We start from the raw sequence: 19,757 nt of genomic DNA, 5'->3' as shown, positions 1-19,757 counted from the left end.
TTTTTTTTAATCTAAAATGAAATGGGCTCAACGCACTGAATCAATTGTAAAACTCTCTAATAAGTGATGTCCTGCAATTTGACAAACGCCGTGCTGAAGTAGTCACTGCTTGACTTTGAGGACTGGGGAAAGTCAAGCGTTCCATGAGATCATACTTCAGCTTGAATCCTGTTTTCATATTGGTCAATTTCTGTATTTATTTCACTTGCTTTGGAATAGGTTTCAACCCAGTCAGTTACCCAGGCCTTTCATCATCCAGCACAACCACTGTTCCCATCTGAATCCTCCACAACACTCCCTGAAGAACATGCATCCCAGCAAAACTGATCTGCTTATTACCTGCTTTCCACACACTAGATTTTGGCCTTTGCCTCTCCCTGGTATGCTTTTATGTTCATGGTTTATTTCCACCTATCCAAATACCTCTGATTCTACAAGGTCACACTGAAGTAGCCCTTCCATGCAGAACAAATTTCTTCTGCCTCTGGAGTTCTAAGCACTCTATCCTTCCTTCCTGTCTATCTTCCATTCACACACACCCTGTCGCACTCCCATGCTCTCAGAGCCCAAACAGCCTTAAGAAACTACTTGGTATGAACTGTACGTGTTGACTGAACAACTGAATATGCATCTCTTACATAGACAGAAAACTGCCTACCAGGCAGCACAGGGGTTAAAGACTGAGAAAGGTCAGGTCAGGGCCAAAACCACCAAAAACCCCTCAACCGAAACCAGAAACTTCTATTCTCTTCAGTAGATGTTGTGCCTTCTGCCTTTGAAAAAACAGTTATAACAAGCATCACAAGAAAATATGAATGCTTTAACAATTGTTTATAAATTCTTCTTTCAATTAAAAAAGTAGCCAGGCAAGGTGGCACACATTTGTAGTTCCAGCTACTTGGGAGGCTGAAGCAGCAGGATTGCTTGAAGCCAGTGGTTTGATGCCCTAGTGCACTGTGACCACATCTGTGAATAGTCAGTGGACTCCAGCCTGGGCAACAATATAGCAAGACCCCATATATATATATTTTTTTAAAAAAAGGTAGCATAAGTGTAGATTAGCAGTTTAGCAAACATGCCATGTTTCATATTCTAACTTCTCTTATTTAAAATCTAATCTCCCAAATGTAATAAAGCTACCCATAGACAGATGGGCAGTACTTAGCAAAATGAACAGACACCACCAAGTTTCTCTCCCTCTGGCTCATTATGATGCAAGCACACAGGCCCACTTTCCCTCAAGTCAGCCCCCTTTTCTCATTACCATAGTCTTTTGGTTTAACTTACTTCCCTGTGTCTTGTTTCGAAAACAAAATCTTTCACATCATCTTTTAATCATGCATTTTTATTTTTGTCTCCCCAATTAAACAATAATTTTCTTAGACCTAAGTCAGAAATATTAACATCAAAGTATCTTAAATCTACATGCAAATATATTTTACATTGATCTTCTAACAGCTTCCTCGTTTGACAAATGCTTAGCAAGTAGCTGCTAGATACTCAAACGGTGGGCTAGAAACTCAACAGATCTTTGAGGTACTAAACTGAAAATGCCACACTTCCAAAGGAAAGAGATAATGGGATAATAGCAAATACAAACTCATTATCCCGAATTGAAAATCACATAGAATTCTCATAATTCTGTACTACAAAGAATCAATAAGCAGCAAGGAAGAAAATTCTAAAGATAATCTCAAGGTAAAATACTTCAAACATACACACAGTATAATAAATTGGCAAAAAAATAAGAAAGAAGAAAAGTAAACATAAAAAGCCTTAAAAAAGTAGTCTTTTAGTTTTAGGAATGCTGCTCAACTACAAACTAAATCAAGTCAGATATTAAATACTCTACAGAAGATACTTCTAAATATTACATAGAAAATACTTCTATTTTAACGTTAGTAAAGAGCTATTAATATTATTTGATAATGAGTGGTCTTTTCCCTTATATATTATGCAAATAATGTATACTGGAAGGAGCTGAAACAATCTACAGCCATTGACATTGGAAGAAGAACGGAGTCAGCCATCTGGAAAGACCCAAATGCTCTAAGGTAAAAGCTGCTCCCTCATGCTACCTTAAGCAGTAGTCTACAGACTTTTTTTTTTTTTTACAACAAAACTATAGTAAGAAGTCAGACTTCACACATCTCAGCACACACACATATACACATACATACAGCAAATGGAATATATTGTTCCATAACAATATATTAGATATTCCATAACCATATATGGAATATATATTGTTTATGCCCAAATGCCTATGAATATTTAAAATTTAGGCACTGTGGCTCATGCCTGTAATCTCAGTACTTTGGGAGGCTGAGATGTGCAGATCACTCAAACTCAGGAAGTTGAGACTAGTCTGGGCAACATAGTGAAACCCTGTCTCTACAAAAAATACAAAAAATTAGCGGAGTTTGGTGGCGTGCACCTACAGTCCCAGCTACTCAGGAGGCTGAAGTGGGAGGATCGCTTGAACCCAGAAGGCAGAGGTTGTAGTGAGCACAGATCACACTACTGCACTCCAGCCTGGGTGACAGAGTGAGACCCTGTCTCAAAAAAAAAAAAATTAAATTTATCAAGTATTCCCAACTCTATTTACACCTCTAAAACTATCTTAAGTGTGATGGGCCATGGCAGTGGTGAAATCATGCAAATAATGAATGATTTTATGATAATAAGGTATTTTAGGATATTTTCATAAAACTGAACTATAAATTAATCAATGATTAACTATTAAGTAATCAACTATTTTATTTTAGTATATCTTATAAACACATAGTAAAATATTATCTTACCTTAAATATGTGCCATATATGAAGAATAATGCCATCATTAGTCCATTTAAAATAAAAATTACAGCAACATAAAAGCAAGCAGGATCTCCCAATCCTTTAAAAATAAACAAAACATATGTTCTAACCACATTAACCCAAATTACCTTATGTGTCTAGCAATTTATATTAAATTGTGTTCATTTTGAAAATGGTGGCCAGATATATTCAATAGTTGCCTGGTTCCCACATGAAAACATAACACTACTGCAGAACATAAATGCGATCAGGGTAATGAGCAATGGTGATTTTAAAACAGGGCTGCAAATTCACAGATACGCCTCCTCGAGAGGTATGGGGTCTATAGCCCCCATTTTTCAGTTTCATTGGGCTTGTGACTCTTTCAATGGAGTACAGCAGAACAACACTATGTGACTTCTGAGACTAGGTCATAAGAGGCCATGCAGCGTCCACCTTGGAACCTTCAGCTGCCATAGGAAAAACCTTACTACAACTCTGAGGTACTTTGCTATCAAAAGCCCAAGTCACCCAGAAAGGCCACAGGTAGGTGTCCCAGCTGACAGTTCCAGCTGAGCTCAGCCTCATAGTCCTCCATGCCCAGGAGTCAAAATGTGAGCAATGCAGCCTCTCAGTTAATTCCAGTCTTCCCAGACATTTGCGTCTTACTAGCAGAGGTCCCTGAAATCATGGAGATAAGCCAGCCCTGCTAAAGCCTGCCCAAATTCTGGACCTGCAGAATCCATATGCATAATAAAATGGGTGTTGTTTATACCACTAAGTTTACAGTGTAAGTTTATTATGCTGGATAAGTTTATTATGTTACAACAGATAACTGGACAATATCACAGAAAGAAACTTACCTTCACAGCTTTCAATAGGACTGAGTCCTTCTCCTCTGGTAACCGTCCAACATATCTTGGTCTGAATACCAATCAAGTCCATTATTTTGGTATAAATCCGGTACCAGCTGGCCAAAATTACCTTTTTTTTAAAAAAAAAAAAAAGGAGGCATCTTAAGAAAATATACTAAACAATTTTCATTACTAGAATACTTTTGAGATATTCTGACAATTATCATATTTTCCCTTTCTATACCATCCACTTGGTTCCCTTTAAATGTAGTAAAATGAGGCTCAGAATCTCCTAGGCAGATTCTTCACTGGTCAGTTTTTAATTGTTCATCCATGGGTAAGGACAAAATATGGGCCAAAAAAAGCGCTAAATTTATGATTTTCAAAAACTATACAACTCTACTAAGAGACACACAAAAGAGGATTTGCACAAGTAAAAGATACTGGGTCTACTGGAATAGACTGAATTATTTAAGATATGAATTCTCCCTCAAATTAATTCATAAACATAAAATAATTCTATTCAAAATTCCTAGTGTCTAAAATGTATCGAAAACAAGAAAACTAAAGGGAATGTTTTAACAGATATTAAGTCTTACCACTTTCAATAATTAAAATAGTGTGATATTGGCACAAGAATGGCTAGACAGATCAATGTAACCATGGTACAGGTAGTGATAAGCCACCCCAGATTCCCTCTTCTGGGGTGAGGCACTCATTCCTCTAGCTGGTTGGAAGACTGGTTAAGTGAGAGCTGAAAGCTGCATCCCTCCCCGGGAACTGCCCGTGGCTGAAGAAAGTAAATTCACTCAAGGTGACACCCCCTACCCAAGGGCAATCTGCATCCAATAACTGACTAGTCAACAGGGAAAGATATCAAGGTCAGGGGCCCTTCTCTCAAGGTAGGACAACTCTGTAAGGTCATCCCAGATCCAGAGCTGCCCAGGGACTGGATGAGGCTTTCACAGCGACTGCATCAAAGCTCTCCTCTTCCTCCTCCCTCATTCATCCCCCTTAAGGTGTTGACCCTAAGGACACTCCCTCAACTACTTCCTGCATGTAAGTCTCCATCTCAAAGTCCACTTCCCACAACCTCAACCTAAGGCAATACTGAGCACAAAATCCAGAAACACATGCAAGCATGTAGGTATAATAATTTTGCATATAAAGAAGAAAGTTTACTTCAAAGCAGTGGAGAGAGGATGGACACCTCATCAGTGTTAGGTTATACACAATACCATTTTCAAAAAAAAAAATTCAAGGTTAGATTCCTACCCCACAGCTATGCATCAAAACGAATTCCAGATAAATTAAAAATGTAAATATAAAAAAATAATTATGATTACAAAAATGAAGTTTTTTACGTGTATGTATAAAAGACAAAAAGATTCATAGATATATTTCGGTATAAAAAAAATACACAGACATCATACACAAAGCTAAAGGGCAAACAACTGGGGAAAATGTTTCATTATATAGCATTATATTAATATCCAGTATATAATAAATGAGCTCTTATAAAATTTTAATAGAAATATAGATAAAAGGCATGAATTGGCAATTATTTTAAAAGCAAAAATGTATTATATGTATATGTGTTATATACACATATATAGAGAACACTAAAATATATATATAATCAATGAATGAAATACATCATATGACTTCAATTTGTCTATCCAATTAACAAAGATGCAGGTAAATAAATAGTTTCGAAAACACTGCTGGTGGACACTTCAAGATCTATCTTGAAGGACTTTTGACAAAATCATTAAAGTATATATTCTATTGAACTAGAGTTCCACATCAACAAATTTATAGTTTTGCAAGGAGGATAAAGGAGAGGCCAAATGTCATCTCCACTTGCTGAACTGGGCTCACCTTCCCTCCACCCCCACTCAAGAAAGTGCACTCAATTAAATGAGGATAAGGAAGAAAACATTTAACAAATGACATGTAAAAGTAACAGAGCTCCCTTAGCATAAACCCTACAAGCACACCAAATCTAGTTTTTGTATTTTTTAAACAATGCAATCACAACAACAGTTCCCCACAGAATTAAAGCCTTCTCCTCAAAATCAGTAATGATCTTTTTTACATATTTCTCCACAAGATACATATTTTCTTTATGTTTTTTTTTGTTTGTTTGTTTGTTTTTGAGACAGAGTCTCGCTCTGTCGCCCAGGCTGGAGTGCAGTGGCCGAATCTCGGCTCACTGCAAGCTCCGCCTCCCGGGTTTATGCCATTCTCCTGCCTCAGTCTCCCATGTAGCTGGGACTATAGGCACCCACCACCTCGCCTGGCTAGTTTTTTTGTATTTTTAGTAGAGACGGGGTTTCACCGTGTTAGCCAGGATGGTCTCGATCTCCTGACCTCATGATCCACCCGTCTCAGCCTTCCAAAGTGCTGGGATTACAGGCTTGAGCCACTGCGCCTGGCCCATATTTTCTTTTAAAAAATTAAATACAATTTAATATATTGACTAATATCTTAGATTTAAAATCAGCATTTAATACAAAAAAGTTTTACAAAAGTGAAAAGTCACAACTGGAAAAAGTGCCTTACCTCAGGGTAAAGATTGAATCTTTTTAACGTATTAATAACAAGAGGGTATTCAGTCAGTTTATCATTCATAATCATCCATACTCCATTCAAAAATGAGGGTGCTTCCACAATAGTCTTGAAATAGGAATAATATAGTCCCTGAAATAAGGATAAGCTCAGTTAAAATAACAATTATGATGCCTCTTCTAAGTAAATACACTGTTTTCGAAAAACAAAGCAATTAAGCAAGTAACAGCTATTAATACAATGAATTTCACAGGTTTCTGATCACTGATAAATCCTAAAGTTGCGAAAAAAACTATGTATTTTCACATAAACATTTCTTAGTTGAAATAACTGAATGCAAAATAGCTTCAAAAAGTTTCAGCATTTACAAAATAATACGACTCAGCATACTTCAACTTAGAAAATCCTATTACCCATACCAATATAACTGTTAGAAAATGCTATCTTACGAATAGAGTGAGTGGTTTATTATGGAACTAAAATTTATCACGAACCAAGAAATCTCAAGCCAAAAATGTTCCTCTAACTGCTTATTTTAATCCCCAAAATGACACTATCAGTCATTTTTCCTCTGGATTTACATGCAAAAATGCAAATATGTTGAGAAGGTTATACACTGATGTATTATTACTTATGAATTTCACTCAGGTGCCACCTAATTTTACAGATTATTTTCCCTCCTATCAAGTTAGCATAAGGTAAGAACCCTGTGGGACTGGGGATGAGGGTGGGGAGTGGTCCTATTTTGAAGAAAAGAGATAGTTTTTTAGCTTGGCACACTACTTTGGAAAGATAGCAAGAGTGGAATAATATGTGAGACAAAAAAAACAAGAAAATACTAGAAGCCTAACGGGGAGTCTAAGTGGCAGTATGAGGGAAGACAGAGAAACACAAGATAAATCTACATCTTGTATTTGCATCTTCAGTTTTGCCTGGAGCTGCCCTGGTAACTGCCAAAGTTTAAACTGGGTTTAAGACTCATAAATACAAAAGTGATATGCATACCCAGAAATTTATTGAAAAAGAAAAAAATGGTGTTGATACTCAGATGTATTAGCTCTAATATCACTATTTTTATAATTATGTTTCCTTGTGTACTGATTTGGATAGTGTCCCCTAAAATTTCATGTCCACCAGACCCTGTGGATGTGATCTTATTTGGAAATAGGATTCTTGCAGACGTGATCAAGTTAAGATGAGGTCATATTGGATTAAGGTGGACTCTAAATCCAACAGAACTGGTAAATCTAAATAAAGAGGAATATTTGGACTCAAAGCTACAGGCACACAGGAGAAAAGGCCATGTGAAGATGGATCAGAGACTGGGGTGAGACATCAGCATGCCAAGGAATTCCAAGGATGGCCAGCAACCACCAGAGGCTGACAAGAAGCAAAGAAGGACTCTCCCCTCCAGCCTTCGGAGACAAGAGGCCCGTCAACACCTTAACGTCCCACTGCTAGTCTCTGGAACTGTGAGAAAACACATTTCTGCTGTTTAAGTCACCTAGTTTGTTGTACTTCTTTATGACAGCCCCAGAAAACTATACCTTCCTTCTTTTGTCGGTTTGATTTTGGAAACATATGCTTAATTATAAAACAAAAATGTAAAACTACCTGAATATCAAAATAAAAATGAAAGAAAGGAATGAACTATTTATCAACTTGGGAGAAGATTTCAATTAACAGTAAGATATTGTAATTTTACTGTATATCCCTAGTGGACTATATCCTAAGGTTAAAATGGAGCCCAGGATTTCGGCAGGACTGGTTTCACAAGTTACAGGTCACAAAGACCCTGCTGATAATACAGGATGCGGTAAAGAAGCCGGCCAAAACCTGCCAAAACCAAGATGGCAACTAAAGTGACCTCTAGTCATCCTTATTGCTCATTATAATATATTAGCATACTAAAGGAAACTCCCACCAGCAGCATGACAGTTTACATATGCCGTAGCAACCTCTGGAAGTTACCCTATATGGTCTGAAAGAGGGAGGAACCCTCGTTCCAGGAATTCCCCTCCCTGTTCTCAGAAAACTCATGAATAATCCACCTCTTGTTTAGCATACGATGAAGAAACAACATTAAAAACAATGAACCAGCAGCCCTCACAGCTGCTCTGCCTGTGGAGTAGCCACCCTTTCATCCCTTTACTTTCTTAAGATAAACTCATTTTCACTTTACTCTGTTGGCGCATTCTTGAATTCCTTCCTGCCCAAAGCCAAGAACCCACATGGCCTCCTGGGCTGAGACCCAGTTCTGGGGGTTGCCCTGTGCAGAACCGAACTGCAAGAAAATCTTAAACTCTTTTCAGTAATCATATTTTTAATGATACCTTTGGTACTTTTATTCCTAACAAATCAATAATTTGAAACCAAGATTCTCAAACTAAAATGATTAATATCAAATAAGTAAAAAAATCTAATCTTCTTTCCATTTAAAAAATTAATACAAATTCTTGATTTATTTTCTCTTTAAAAAAATTTTTGTAGCCTAATTCTATTCAGTAAAAAGGCCAAAATACAATGGCCAATCTAGTAGCAATGAGCATCTGCCACTGACAGGAATGGTGGCTCATTGGAAAACTGGCTAATGCCAGGTCTGAGAAGAAAATGTCTTGTAGTACCTGAAAGTAAGGAACCTATGGATACTAGTGAGGTCACATCAAGGGCAAACAGGGAGAGCTGCAAGGGCTTTACTAGCTAAGGACAAGAAAGTTTACAAAATATGTTAAAATCCATCATGTCATAATGATACTCCAAAAGAAGGTACTCCATTGATCACTACTAGAAGATGCTAGGGAAGCTACTTATTTTTCTGAAAACTGGTAAATGAAAAGAAAGAATAAAGCATTTTCTTGTCTTTCCTCTATGAAATATACCTCAGAGAGAAATCAAAAGGTATTGTGTGAAAGTTCTTAATAGAAGAATTGTAGCTAGTAAGTGCAGGGAAAAAAAATAATAGGCTAGGTATCACAGTTTGAAAAGGATAACGAAATAACTAACCTAGGCTGATGGCTAGGCTATAGGAGGAATCAGCATCACAATACCCGAAGCCAGTGATCAATCTCAACATCACAGAAAGTGAGACAACCAGATACGATGTGCCTCTTGGCCTGACACAATAGAAGTATACAGCATCGCCTAGGAAGTATTCCTGCCAGAAAATAAGTCAAATCTTCTGATCCATAAATGTTCAGGAAACTTGGGATACAGGAACATAATTGAAGAATGTGGATTATTGTGGGTATAGGACAAATCACCTGGATTTCTCAACAAACAAATGGCAGGAAAACAAAACAAAAACAGGTAAAGGAATTTACATACTAAAAGACTTAAGATACACATCAACTAAATGCAATCTGTAGGCATTGTTTGGATCCTGTTCAAACACATCAACTGTTTTTCTTTCTTTTTTTTTTTTTTTTTTTTTAAGTGCCAAACAGGGCATTTAACTACTGATTTCTATTTGATGATATTAAGGATGTTGTTAAATGTTTTCCAGTTATGTCTTGTGCCATGGTTTTGTGCCATAGTTAAAACAAAGTCTTATCTTTAGAGACACTTATGCACTTACGAAAGTATGAAAGCATGAAATGATATAATGTCTGGGATTTCCTTTAAAAAGAGATAGTTGGCTGGGCACGGTGGCTCACCCCTGTAATCCCAGCACTTTGGGAGGCCGAGGCAGGCCATCCCTCGGTCAGGAGATCGAGACCATCCTGGCTAACATGATGAAACCCCATCTCTACTAAAATGGTGGCAGGTGCCTGTAGTCCCAGCTACTAGGGAGACTAAGGCGAGAGAATGGTGTGAACCTGGGAGGTGCAGCTTGCAGTGAGCCGAGATGGCGCCACTGTACTCCAGCCTAGGCGACAGAGTGAGACTCTGTCTAAAAAAAAAATTAATAAATAAAAATTAAAATTAAAAAAAGACATAGTGAGTGGGGGTGTAGATGAAGGAAAACCGGCTGTGGCTGTCAGCTGTAGAAGCTGGAGCATCCACTCTTTCTACTTTGGAACATCTTGAAATTTTCCATAATAAAAAATCTGAAATGTTTTTAAATTCCTAAAGTACTATGATGAAATGCCAAATAAAAACTAACCATTTCAGTGCGAAAAGCCATCTCCCTTTCCAATGTTGAGAGGTGAGAAAAATGACGGTCATTTTCAAAGAGGTGTGTTATATGGCTCCTGGAAAAACAAAACAAAGCAACAGTGTTAAAACGTACACTGTAAGTATTATTTTTTAAACTAAGCTAAAAGCAAAAATAAAAGTATCAACTAACTTGCAGATAATTTTGTAATAAAACTCAAATACAATAGTATCTATATTTGTTTTCCACTCAGTATGTATTGCATTTATACGAAAATTTCCCTCTATAAAAAAATCAAATTAGATTTTAAAATTAAAATGAACCAGAATATTTTAAGTCAAGTACAATAAAAGTATAGATTAAACTGTAAATGTCATTGGGTTACCATTTTAGAAACATCTAATGAAATTCATATTTCTATCTAGAAGATTAAAAAATTAATCTTTCTCTCACCATGAACATATTAATATTGAGTGGAGTCTCAAATACAGCCTCTTTAATAATGAATCTCTTTTTTATTAAACAATTATATTGTTCTGACCCTGATTTATCAATTAAACTAGTTTTTCAGACTATTGTGTTACATGTAATATATATTCATACTGATCATGCTGAAATTATTCCTTTAAATGTATGGGAAATAGCTTTAGTAAGTTATAAACATCTGCATAAAATACCATAGGAGAAAAAAATCTTACCAGTGCAACACTGCTGCAAAAGCAGCTGTAAGAAAAAAGAAATTTAAATTAGAATTTTAGCATAAACATGTTCATCTTACAGAAAAGCCATTTCAAAGATAAGCATTTGAAATATTGAAATGTGTAAAAAAGAATACTGTCTCTTCAACAAAAGCCCCTGGGCTAAGTTTAAAATTGTGATTGACCGGCTCATAAGGGAATTAAGCATACAATCACCATTTTCATTCACTCACTCATTCAACAAAATATATGAGGGCCTAATATCCGCTAATAGACAGAAACCATTAGATGGAAACTATCGCTAACAGAACTGAGAAAGGAATGGAATCAACAGGTAAAGATAACTCAGAATAAAGAAATATGGTGGCTTAGGGGTACAGGATTGGGGGTGGGAGAAAAAAGGGAACTACCACTTCTGATATACTGCTGCAATGCCTGAAATTTTATGACAAATCTTACCTGTGTTTTTAAACCAATTTAAAATGAATCGAGTAAAGGAGAAAAAAAGAAGAAAAGGTAAGAGAGAGATAAGAAGCTAGTAATAAAATCAGTCTCATATGAGAATCAATATCTTGCTATCTGTCCAAGTAGAAAGAACATACTAAGATGAACCTGGAAGACACAATTCAATTTTCTTACATCACAAGATACAACTGATGGCTGGCTTCTGATTAAATAACTCTTAACTAAGGAATCAAACTATGAAAACACTCTTACAAATGAAACCCAAGCCAGGTACAGTGGCACATGCCTGTTGTATCCATTACTGGGGAAGCAGAAGCAGCATCATCTCTTGAGCCCCAGAATTCAAGGCTGCAGCAGTGTGCTATGACTGTGACTGTTAACAGCCACTGCGCTCTAGCCTGGACAACATAGTGAGACTCTGTTTCTCAAAAAAAAAAGAGAAAAAGAAGAAGTAGGAGAAAGAAGAAGGAGGAAGAGAAGGAGGAAGAGGAAAGAAGGAAGAAGAGAGGCGGAAGGAAGAATAGGAGGAAGAGAAAGAAAGAAAAATGAAAACCAAATAGATCAGATCTTATTGTTTTATCCTTAAAGTTAGTTATATTTTTTCATTTAAAAATCCATTTTGCCTTGGAAACACAAATAGTTACTTCTAGATAATTGAAGTTACAAATATCTAACTTAGTTTGCCATTTGACTTTTTTAAATAAGATATATTCATCTTTTGAAATTTTAAATTTTGTTTCTTATTAACGAATCTACCATTTGTTCCTTTTGGTTTCTGTCTTTAAAAATTTCATCTGCCAGGCTCATGACTATAATCCCAGCTACTCAGCTGGAGGAAGTAGGGGGAACAGCTGAGGACAGGAGTTTAAATCAAGGCTGGGTAACACAGCAAGAGCCGGTCTTTACAAAGCACGTAACTATTGTCCCAGCTACTCAGGAAGGCTGAGCTGGGAGGATCACTTGAGCCCAAGAGGTTGAGGTTGCACGCTAGCCTGGATGACACAACAAGACCCTGTCTCTAACCTAACATAATAAAATTTGGTCTTTATTTTCACAATGATTCAACTATCCTTTTCTGAATAAATTATTTTTCTCCTATTGAACGTAAATGTAACCTTTATCATACTGAAGACTTGCCATGCTTATACTTTGGTAAACCCTCTGAGGTTATAATTGGATTTTCACTTACAAAATTAATTAATAATTAATTTTACATGTTTACAATATAGAGCCTTCAGATCCATAAATGTGGTGTGGGTATATATATGTTGGATATATAGGTATGTGTATATATACAACATATACCTTCAATTGTTCAAATTGTTTTTCGATAGTACTTGAGAAAAATTCTACAGATATTATTAACATATTCATTTCTTATGAAATTTCTCCTGTGAGTTTAACATTTTTTTCTGCTAATATTCATAAAATGTTTTTTATTATACATTACTGGATATTGTTAAGGTATTTATTTTTGAAGAGTATTTATTTTGCAATGTATTTATTTTTAGTTCATTTACTAAACTGTTAATTCATATAGTTTTTAAAACTTATCTTCAATTCTCCATTTTATTTTATTTCTGAGGAGTCTTGCTCTGTCACCCAGGCTGGAGTGCAGCGGTGTGATCTTGGCTCACTGCAACCTCCTCCTCCTGGTTTCAAGAGATTCTCCTGTCTTAGCCTCCTGAGTAGCTGGGATTACAGGTACATGCCACCACGCCTGGCTAATTTTTGTATTTTCAGTAGAGACAGGGTTTCGCCATGTTGGCCAGGCTCGTCTCACAGGTGACCCGCCCGCCTCGGCCTCCCAAAGTGCTGGGATTATAGGCGTTAGCCACCACACCCGGCCCTAATTCTTCATTTTAAACAATACTATTTAAATATAATAATTTTGTTCCTGTTTTATAATTTCACTATTAGTTTCTTCTTCCTATTTGACAAAAATAAACTTTTAGAATATTACTGCACAATTCTGGTAAATGGGGGCACTCTTGGTGTTGGTGGTAGAGTGGTGAGCATAGCTGCCTTCCAAAGGGGGCATTCTTGACTTCTGCTGACTTTAACAGTAATGCATTTCCTATTATGCCATTAAGTTGGCCTTTGCCCTTCACAATTCTGGAGTGCTAACTAGGATCTGTCAAGGTCATCATCCCTCTATGTCCTTAAAATACCTCGCTTTCTCAGAATAAGGATGGGAGGTGAGAGAGAGGTCTCTGGTGCCTTTTAGACAATACACAAGGACAACACTTGGAGTTCCTGACATTCTTTCACAGTCTCCAGGGTCCATTCATCATCTGCCCAATGTTTTGAATTCCTTTTTTCATTTCAACTTAGTAATAATAACGATGAAAACAACGGAGCTAACACTTGAATGCTTATTACACACCCAACACTTTATAAGTACTTTACTTGTACTAGCCAAATAAATCCTCACAACTACCTTATGTCATATGTACAAATATTTCCACAGTATACAGACTAGTTGAGACACAGAGTAGCTGAGTAACTTGCATAAGAATGCACACCAAGTAAACCCAGAAAAGGAGGCTGAACTCAGGAACTCTGACCTGCACTGCATGGCTGTTGTAGAAAGAGGATGGAACAGATGAAACAAAAGCCTAGGTCTACTTACCCTAAAGTATTCCTACTCTCCCCTCCTTTTTTTTTTTATCTTAAATATAAAAGAAAAAAATGCTGCAATTCATCTGTTGACATAGGAAGTATATTTTATAGAGGCTATTAATTTTGTATAAAATTTAGAGATATATTTTACTTAAAAATTGAAATACATTATACATATGTATGTCATTTGAACATGAAAGTCCCAGTAAAGCAAATACTGAGTTGTGAGCATGTAATTGAAGAATAAAAATGGAAAATGACAAAAACTTCTGAAGGCACCCCTTAAGAGCTTTTCTTGCCTTCTTGCCTACAGAAAATAATATTTTAGATTATTTTCTCTAAGTTTATTCCAGTGATTATCGACATTTTTGAGAGTCTAACAAAATTGGGAACCCACTTTTTTTCCACTTAAACACATATGCCATTTTTTGGCATTCTAAGGAACCGAGACAAATACGGCATTTTAAAAAATCAGAACATAAAATATATTTTTTAGAAATCCAAACCTATTCTGTTAAGAAAAAGGTGCTCAAGGAAAGAAGGTTTGCTATGTAATCTAATTCAAAAAATCGCAATCCTTATGGCTGAGAATTTTGTAAGGTTCATGATTTTGCTGGAAGCACAGAAATTACCTACAATCTAAAGTTAAATTAGACTCTCCAGGATGCTACATTAACTCTTTCTGATTAAAGAAAATTTCCACCAGACTATATGACACATTGTATCAATTTTCAGTCTTATGGGATTTGAGAGGACTCTACTGAAGATTATTCGTCTCATGTTAATTACACTCTTGTTTAAACAAAACAGATTGTAACTCCCTGAGGGCAGAAACAATGTTTACCAAACTTTACTACAGTACTTATTAGCACAAAGCTGAGCATGCTCAAGTGTTTGCTGAATTAATGCATAAAGCTTGATATAATTAAGGGGAGGAATGAAATAATCCAAAATCATGTCCTAATAACCTCAATTGAATATATTTTGATAGATACACACACATGTGTGTCATCCTTTTTCACCAATGGAGCAACCATTTATTTTGTGCAGATTAGATACCCGGTCTATGGGCAGCCAGCTCCCTCCCCTCTTGCAGCGGGAGGAAAGGATGAAGACATTGAACAGACAATCCTCCAAGTCCCCAAACCTCATTCCATCTCCCACCAGCACCCGGGCCCCCGCCTGCTCTTACCTCCTCCCTCTTCCAATTACCCCAAGCCGGGGCCCTTCCTAGACACTGTCGTGAGGGTCACCGGGAAGTAGCAATGCTGGGATCTGTAATTTTAAGATTCCCCAGTTGAGTCTAAGGCAAGCTAAAGTTTGAGACTCACTGTCCTTTCTCTCTCTCCTCCCCAAGGTTTGAGGGCACCATGAGGCCAGGGTGGGCTTCTCCTCGTGCTGCTCTGTAACTTGCAGTCTGCTCTCCCACAACCGCAGCAACCAAGGTGTGTTCCTGACCACAAATCAACACTCCCATCCAGAAGTTAAAAAAAATACTTTTTTTCCTCTTACACGTGTACTTCATAAATACTATTTGTCTTAAAATTCACAAAGCACCTTCACAAAAAACTTGATTTTCACAATAACCTTGTGAGTATTTATTAGCATTTTACAAATGAAAGAGTGGGCTTCTAAGAGGCTATTCCCCGCAAGGCACATAGCTGGTAAGTGGCTAGAGATCGCTGAACCCAGGTGTCCTAATTCTCAGCCTGAGCTCCTTCCACCATGACAGAGCTGCCTCCTTCCCTATGCTGGGCATTTAATGACCTTGTCTTGTAACAATATTTATATGAATAAATGTATTCTTTTTTTTTTTTTTTTTTGGTTGGAGTCTCGCTCTGTCTCCCAGGCTGGAGCGCAGTGGCGCGATCTCGGCTCACTGCAAGTTCCACCTCCCAGGTTCACACCATTCTCCTGCCTCAGCCTCCTGAGTAGCTGGGACTACAGGCGCTTGCCACCATGCCTGGCTAATTTTTTTTAGTAGAGACGGGGTTTCACCGTGTTAGCCAGGACGGTCTCGATCTCCTGACCTTGTGATCCACCCGCCTCGGCCTCCCAAGGTGCTGGAATTACAGGTGTGAGCCACTGCGCCAGGCCGAAGAAATGTATTCTAAGTCCAAAATGATATGCATTATCCTGTTGAATAAGTGAAAACTTAAAAATTCAACCTATTCCTAAATTGAGGTTCATCTGTACCTAAAGCATGCTAAAGACTTTTGGCATTACTAACCCTCAAGTGAAAAATGGCATAAAAAGAAGTTAAGGACACTCCTTAAATCTATCTGGATAAAGTTTTCAAATCAAGCTTGACAAGTTCTATTTCCAATCCCTTCCTAATTTTACTAGCCACTTCTCAATGTTGTAAGGGTTCGTTTTGAGTTTCAAAGTTTTTTTCCAGAAGTTGAAGTCATCAGTGTTGGTTTCCCTACCCCACAAATACAATCCATCCTAGGGGTTGAAGTCAATTTCGAAACATACAGCTCCAAGCATCACATCTCCTTGCTTGAAAAGCCCCATGACTTCCCATTACACATATGTAGCCTACACTGGCCTATTTCCAGTCAATCCCACCACACACCCTTCATTCTAGATGCACTGGGCAACAATCCCCTAAAACCCCAAGTGCTTTAATGATTCTGTGCCTTTGTTCTTGCCTTAAAAATCTGTAATTTGTCCTTCAGAATCAAAAGAATTCAAATGTAGCATTTTGTACTGCTTGTCCAGCTATCCTAGCTATAATACCACTATTACGGCACCTAAATAGCTAGTTACACACACGTCAGTTTCCTCTGCTAGAATGCAACGGCCTCAAGGCTGAGTGTGTGTGTGTAATTCATCTTTACACTACTTAGTATCATGCCTGGCACCTCGCTGAGTTAAACGGTTAAATTACTATTACCTACAACCATATAAGAGAAATTATAGAATGCACTCAATTAAACAAAAACCTTAACACATAAAGATACTTTCTCAACAATCCAAATTATTTAAAGCATTCCCATTACATGAAGGTAAATATCTATTTTTATATATACAATACAGTTATAGTACCTGGAATCAAAGCCCAGTTTCTGTATAGTGAACAAATGAAAAGATACTCTTTAGGATCCAGCTTGAGAAAGAGAAAGCAGTCACAGATCCCACAATTTCAGTTTCTTCTTCTTTCTAGTGCCTAGATTTTTGTGTGGATTACTTTGCATAGCTTCAAAGTCAACAACTATCTAAATGCCTATTAGATGCACAACACATTTTCCTAAGAACCAAGAACATTAAAGAAACATTAGCCCATATCTTTGCCCTTAAATATAAAATCTTCAAGAGATAAGATTTAGGTACATAAAATAATGAGAGAACACATTAAGCACTCAAGCAGATGGCACAAAGTCTAAGAACTATAAGAAACCTGAGAAGGCAGATCAGTAATGACCTTAGGGCATGGTTTATTAAGATGGTTAAAAAGATGGGGTCAGGGTGGGGGTGGCAGCCTCAAGACATGGATATAACTTAGGTGTGGATTTATGGCAAACAGCCAGAAAAGACAAATACAATACAGTCAGATATTGGACTTGGATAAAAGAATTCCTGCCACTAATAATGATGATATAGAATATGAATAACGATGACAATAATGTGCTAATATTTACTAAGGGTCCACTCATTATATACACAGTCTGTCAGGCTTTCAGCACTCCATGAACAGCAGGAGCCAGACTTTCCCAACTAGTAGGCCTGGAAGTGCCAAGAATAAGAAAGCCAGAGTCCCTGGGGCCAGTAACCTCCTGCCTGGCTTCGAAGATACCATCTATTTACCCCACTGTGCCACACAAATATTACCATTTTCTTTGCATGCTATTATGTGGAAGGTTGAGAAGCAGTGACATTGGTCAACAGAGAAACCAAGCAAGTTTCAGAGACAACATCATAATGCAGCAATAGAGAGCCACAGTGGTCCAAACCCTGGTATTGCATTAGAATCATCAGTGGCACTAAAGATAAGAGGTGTTTGAGTATAAATCCAGGGCCCCTAAATCTGCACTCCAGGATTTTTTTGTTTTTATAGTCACAAGTGATTCTGACATATAGTCAAGGTTGATTATCATTGGTACAGAGAATGACTGGGGCAAAATCTAGGTAGTTCCTCACAAAATGTAATGTGAAAATCAGCTTCTTGCTACTCTCAGTGTCCTGGAAACCAGTAGTAATTGTATCACCTGGGAGTAGCTGGAAATGCAGAGTCTCAGGTCCCATTCCAGACCTCCTGACTCCCAATCCACATTTTAACAAGGCTCCCAATCCACATTTTAACAAGATGCCTGAGGTGATTCACAGACACTTTAAAGAGCAGTGTCAACACTGAAAACACACTGGAATCACCCCTGACAACACACTGGAATCACCCGGGAGCTTTCCACATTACTATGTCTGGCATGGCGGGGTGGTGATTGTGCAGCCAAGGCAGAGAACACCGACCTAGGAGTAGTGTGTTAAGCCTGCATTTCTGGGCCCCGACTCTCAGAGATCCTGATTCAACAGATCTCACTTGGGGCTTGGACATCTACATTTTTAACAAATTCTTGGGTGACTTTATACAGTCCAAATTTTGAGAAGCAGTGTCATTATGTCAGAAGGTCCAATGAGAAGAATATAGTAACAATCTAGGAGTAAAATGACCTGGAGACTAGTGATGAAATGGGCTTTATAAGGAAAAGGGAAATGTATTAGTAAATTCAAAAGATACACTGAGGGAGAAGTTGGCAAAACGTGATAGCTGAAAATACTGATTAAGAAAGGGAAAGAATTCAAATTCCTTTACTTTCCTGGTAAGAAAGTCTTCTTAAGAAGAACTATTCCTTAGGTTTTAGATGACTTTCAAGTTATTCAGCTTCTCAGAGTCTCATTTTCACCAAGTATAAAAGTAAGGGGCTAGTCGGGCACGGTGGCTCATGCCTGTAATCCCAGCATTTTGGGAGGCCAAGGCAGGTGGATACCTGAGGTCAGGAGTTCAAGACAGCCTGGCCAACAAGATGAAACCCCGTCTCTACTAAAAATACAAAAAATTTAGCTGGGCGTGGTAGCAGGCACCTGTAATCCCAGCTACTCAATACTCAGGAAGTTGAGGCAGGAGAATAGCTTGAATTCAGGAGGCGGAAGTTGCAGTGAGCCGAGATTGTGCCATTGCACTCCAGCCTGGGCAACAAGAGCAAAACTCTGTCTCGGAAAAAAAAAGAGGGGTTTCTCTTTGGTTGTCTCCATCCCTAGCACTTAACGACCTTGAGTAGCTACCTACAGCTATTATCACTAACACACTGGACTCTGTATTCTCCCAGGTGGACTGTACAGCTATTTTCTGACAATTTTCTGTTTTCTTTTTATTTTCCTGCTCCCCGAACTACAAAGTCTTGGTAGGTTTGGCAGTTTCAATTTGTTTTCTATTTTGAATAGGAAAAGAAAGAAAGTACTCTATTAATATAGATACTGAGTTTCAAAGTGAGAAGAAAGATTGCTTTTAAAATTCAGTCATGAAGGCCGGGCTCCATGGCTCACGCCTGTAATCCCAGCACTTTGGGAGGCCGAGGCGGGTAGATCACCTGATGTCAGGGGTTAGAAACCATCCTGGCCAACATGGTGAAACCCTGTCTCTACTGAAAAAAAAAAA

At 37.7% G+C, this 19,757-nt stretch overlaps 2 protein-coding genes across 2 annotated transcripts in view; one reads left to right on the top strand and one right to left on the bottom strand.

The window, feature by feature from the left end:
• LSM5 (LSM5 homolog, U6 small nuclear RNA and mRNA degradation associated) overlaps positions 1–19,757 on the top strand; it is a 298,060-nt gene that overhangs the window by 97,664 nt on the left and 180,639 nt on the right. The window lies entirely within an intron of this gene.
• LOC126950877 (probable C-mannosyltransferase DPY19L1) lies at positions 2,774–11,251 on the bottom strand. The gene is made up of 6 exons (XM_050784830.1): positions 11,248–11,251; positions 11,015–11,039; positions 10,326–10,413; positions 6,218–6,355; positions 3,662–3,782; positions 2,774–2,898 (listed from the first exon to the last, which is right to left on the bottom strand). Exons 1-6 carry the CDS (start codon positions 11,249–11,251, stop codon positions 2,801–2,803), a joined length of 474 nt encoding a protein of 157 aa, XP_050640787.1. The 3' UTR covers positions 2,774–2,800.

This window comes from Macaca thibetana, chromosome 3 (genome assembly GCF_024542745.1).
Source record: "Macaca thibetana thibetana isolate TM-01 chromosome 3, ASM2454274v1, whole genome shotgun sequence".
In the NCBI taxonomy this organism is placed as follows: domain Eukaryota; kingdom Metazoa; phylum Chordata; class Mammalia; order Primates; family Cercopithecidae; genus Macaca; species Macaca thibetana.
The sequence above is the reverse complement of the archived record's forward strand: the minus strand, read 5'-3'. Positions and strand labels throughout refer to the sequence as shown.

Coding starts and splice junctions, on each gene's coding strand:
- LOC126950877 (XM_050784830.1), bottom strand. Junction 6,356..10,325: donor TGGCTTTTCGCACTGAAATG/GTTAGTTTTTAT, acceptor TCCTTATTTCAG/GGACTATATTATTCCTATTT. Junction 3,783..6,217: donor GATTCAATCTTTACCCTGAG/GTAAGGCACTTT, acceptor TTTAAAAAAAAG/GTAATTTTGGCCAGCTGGTA.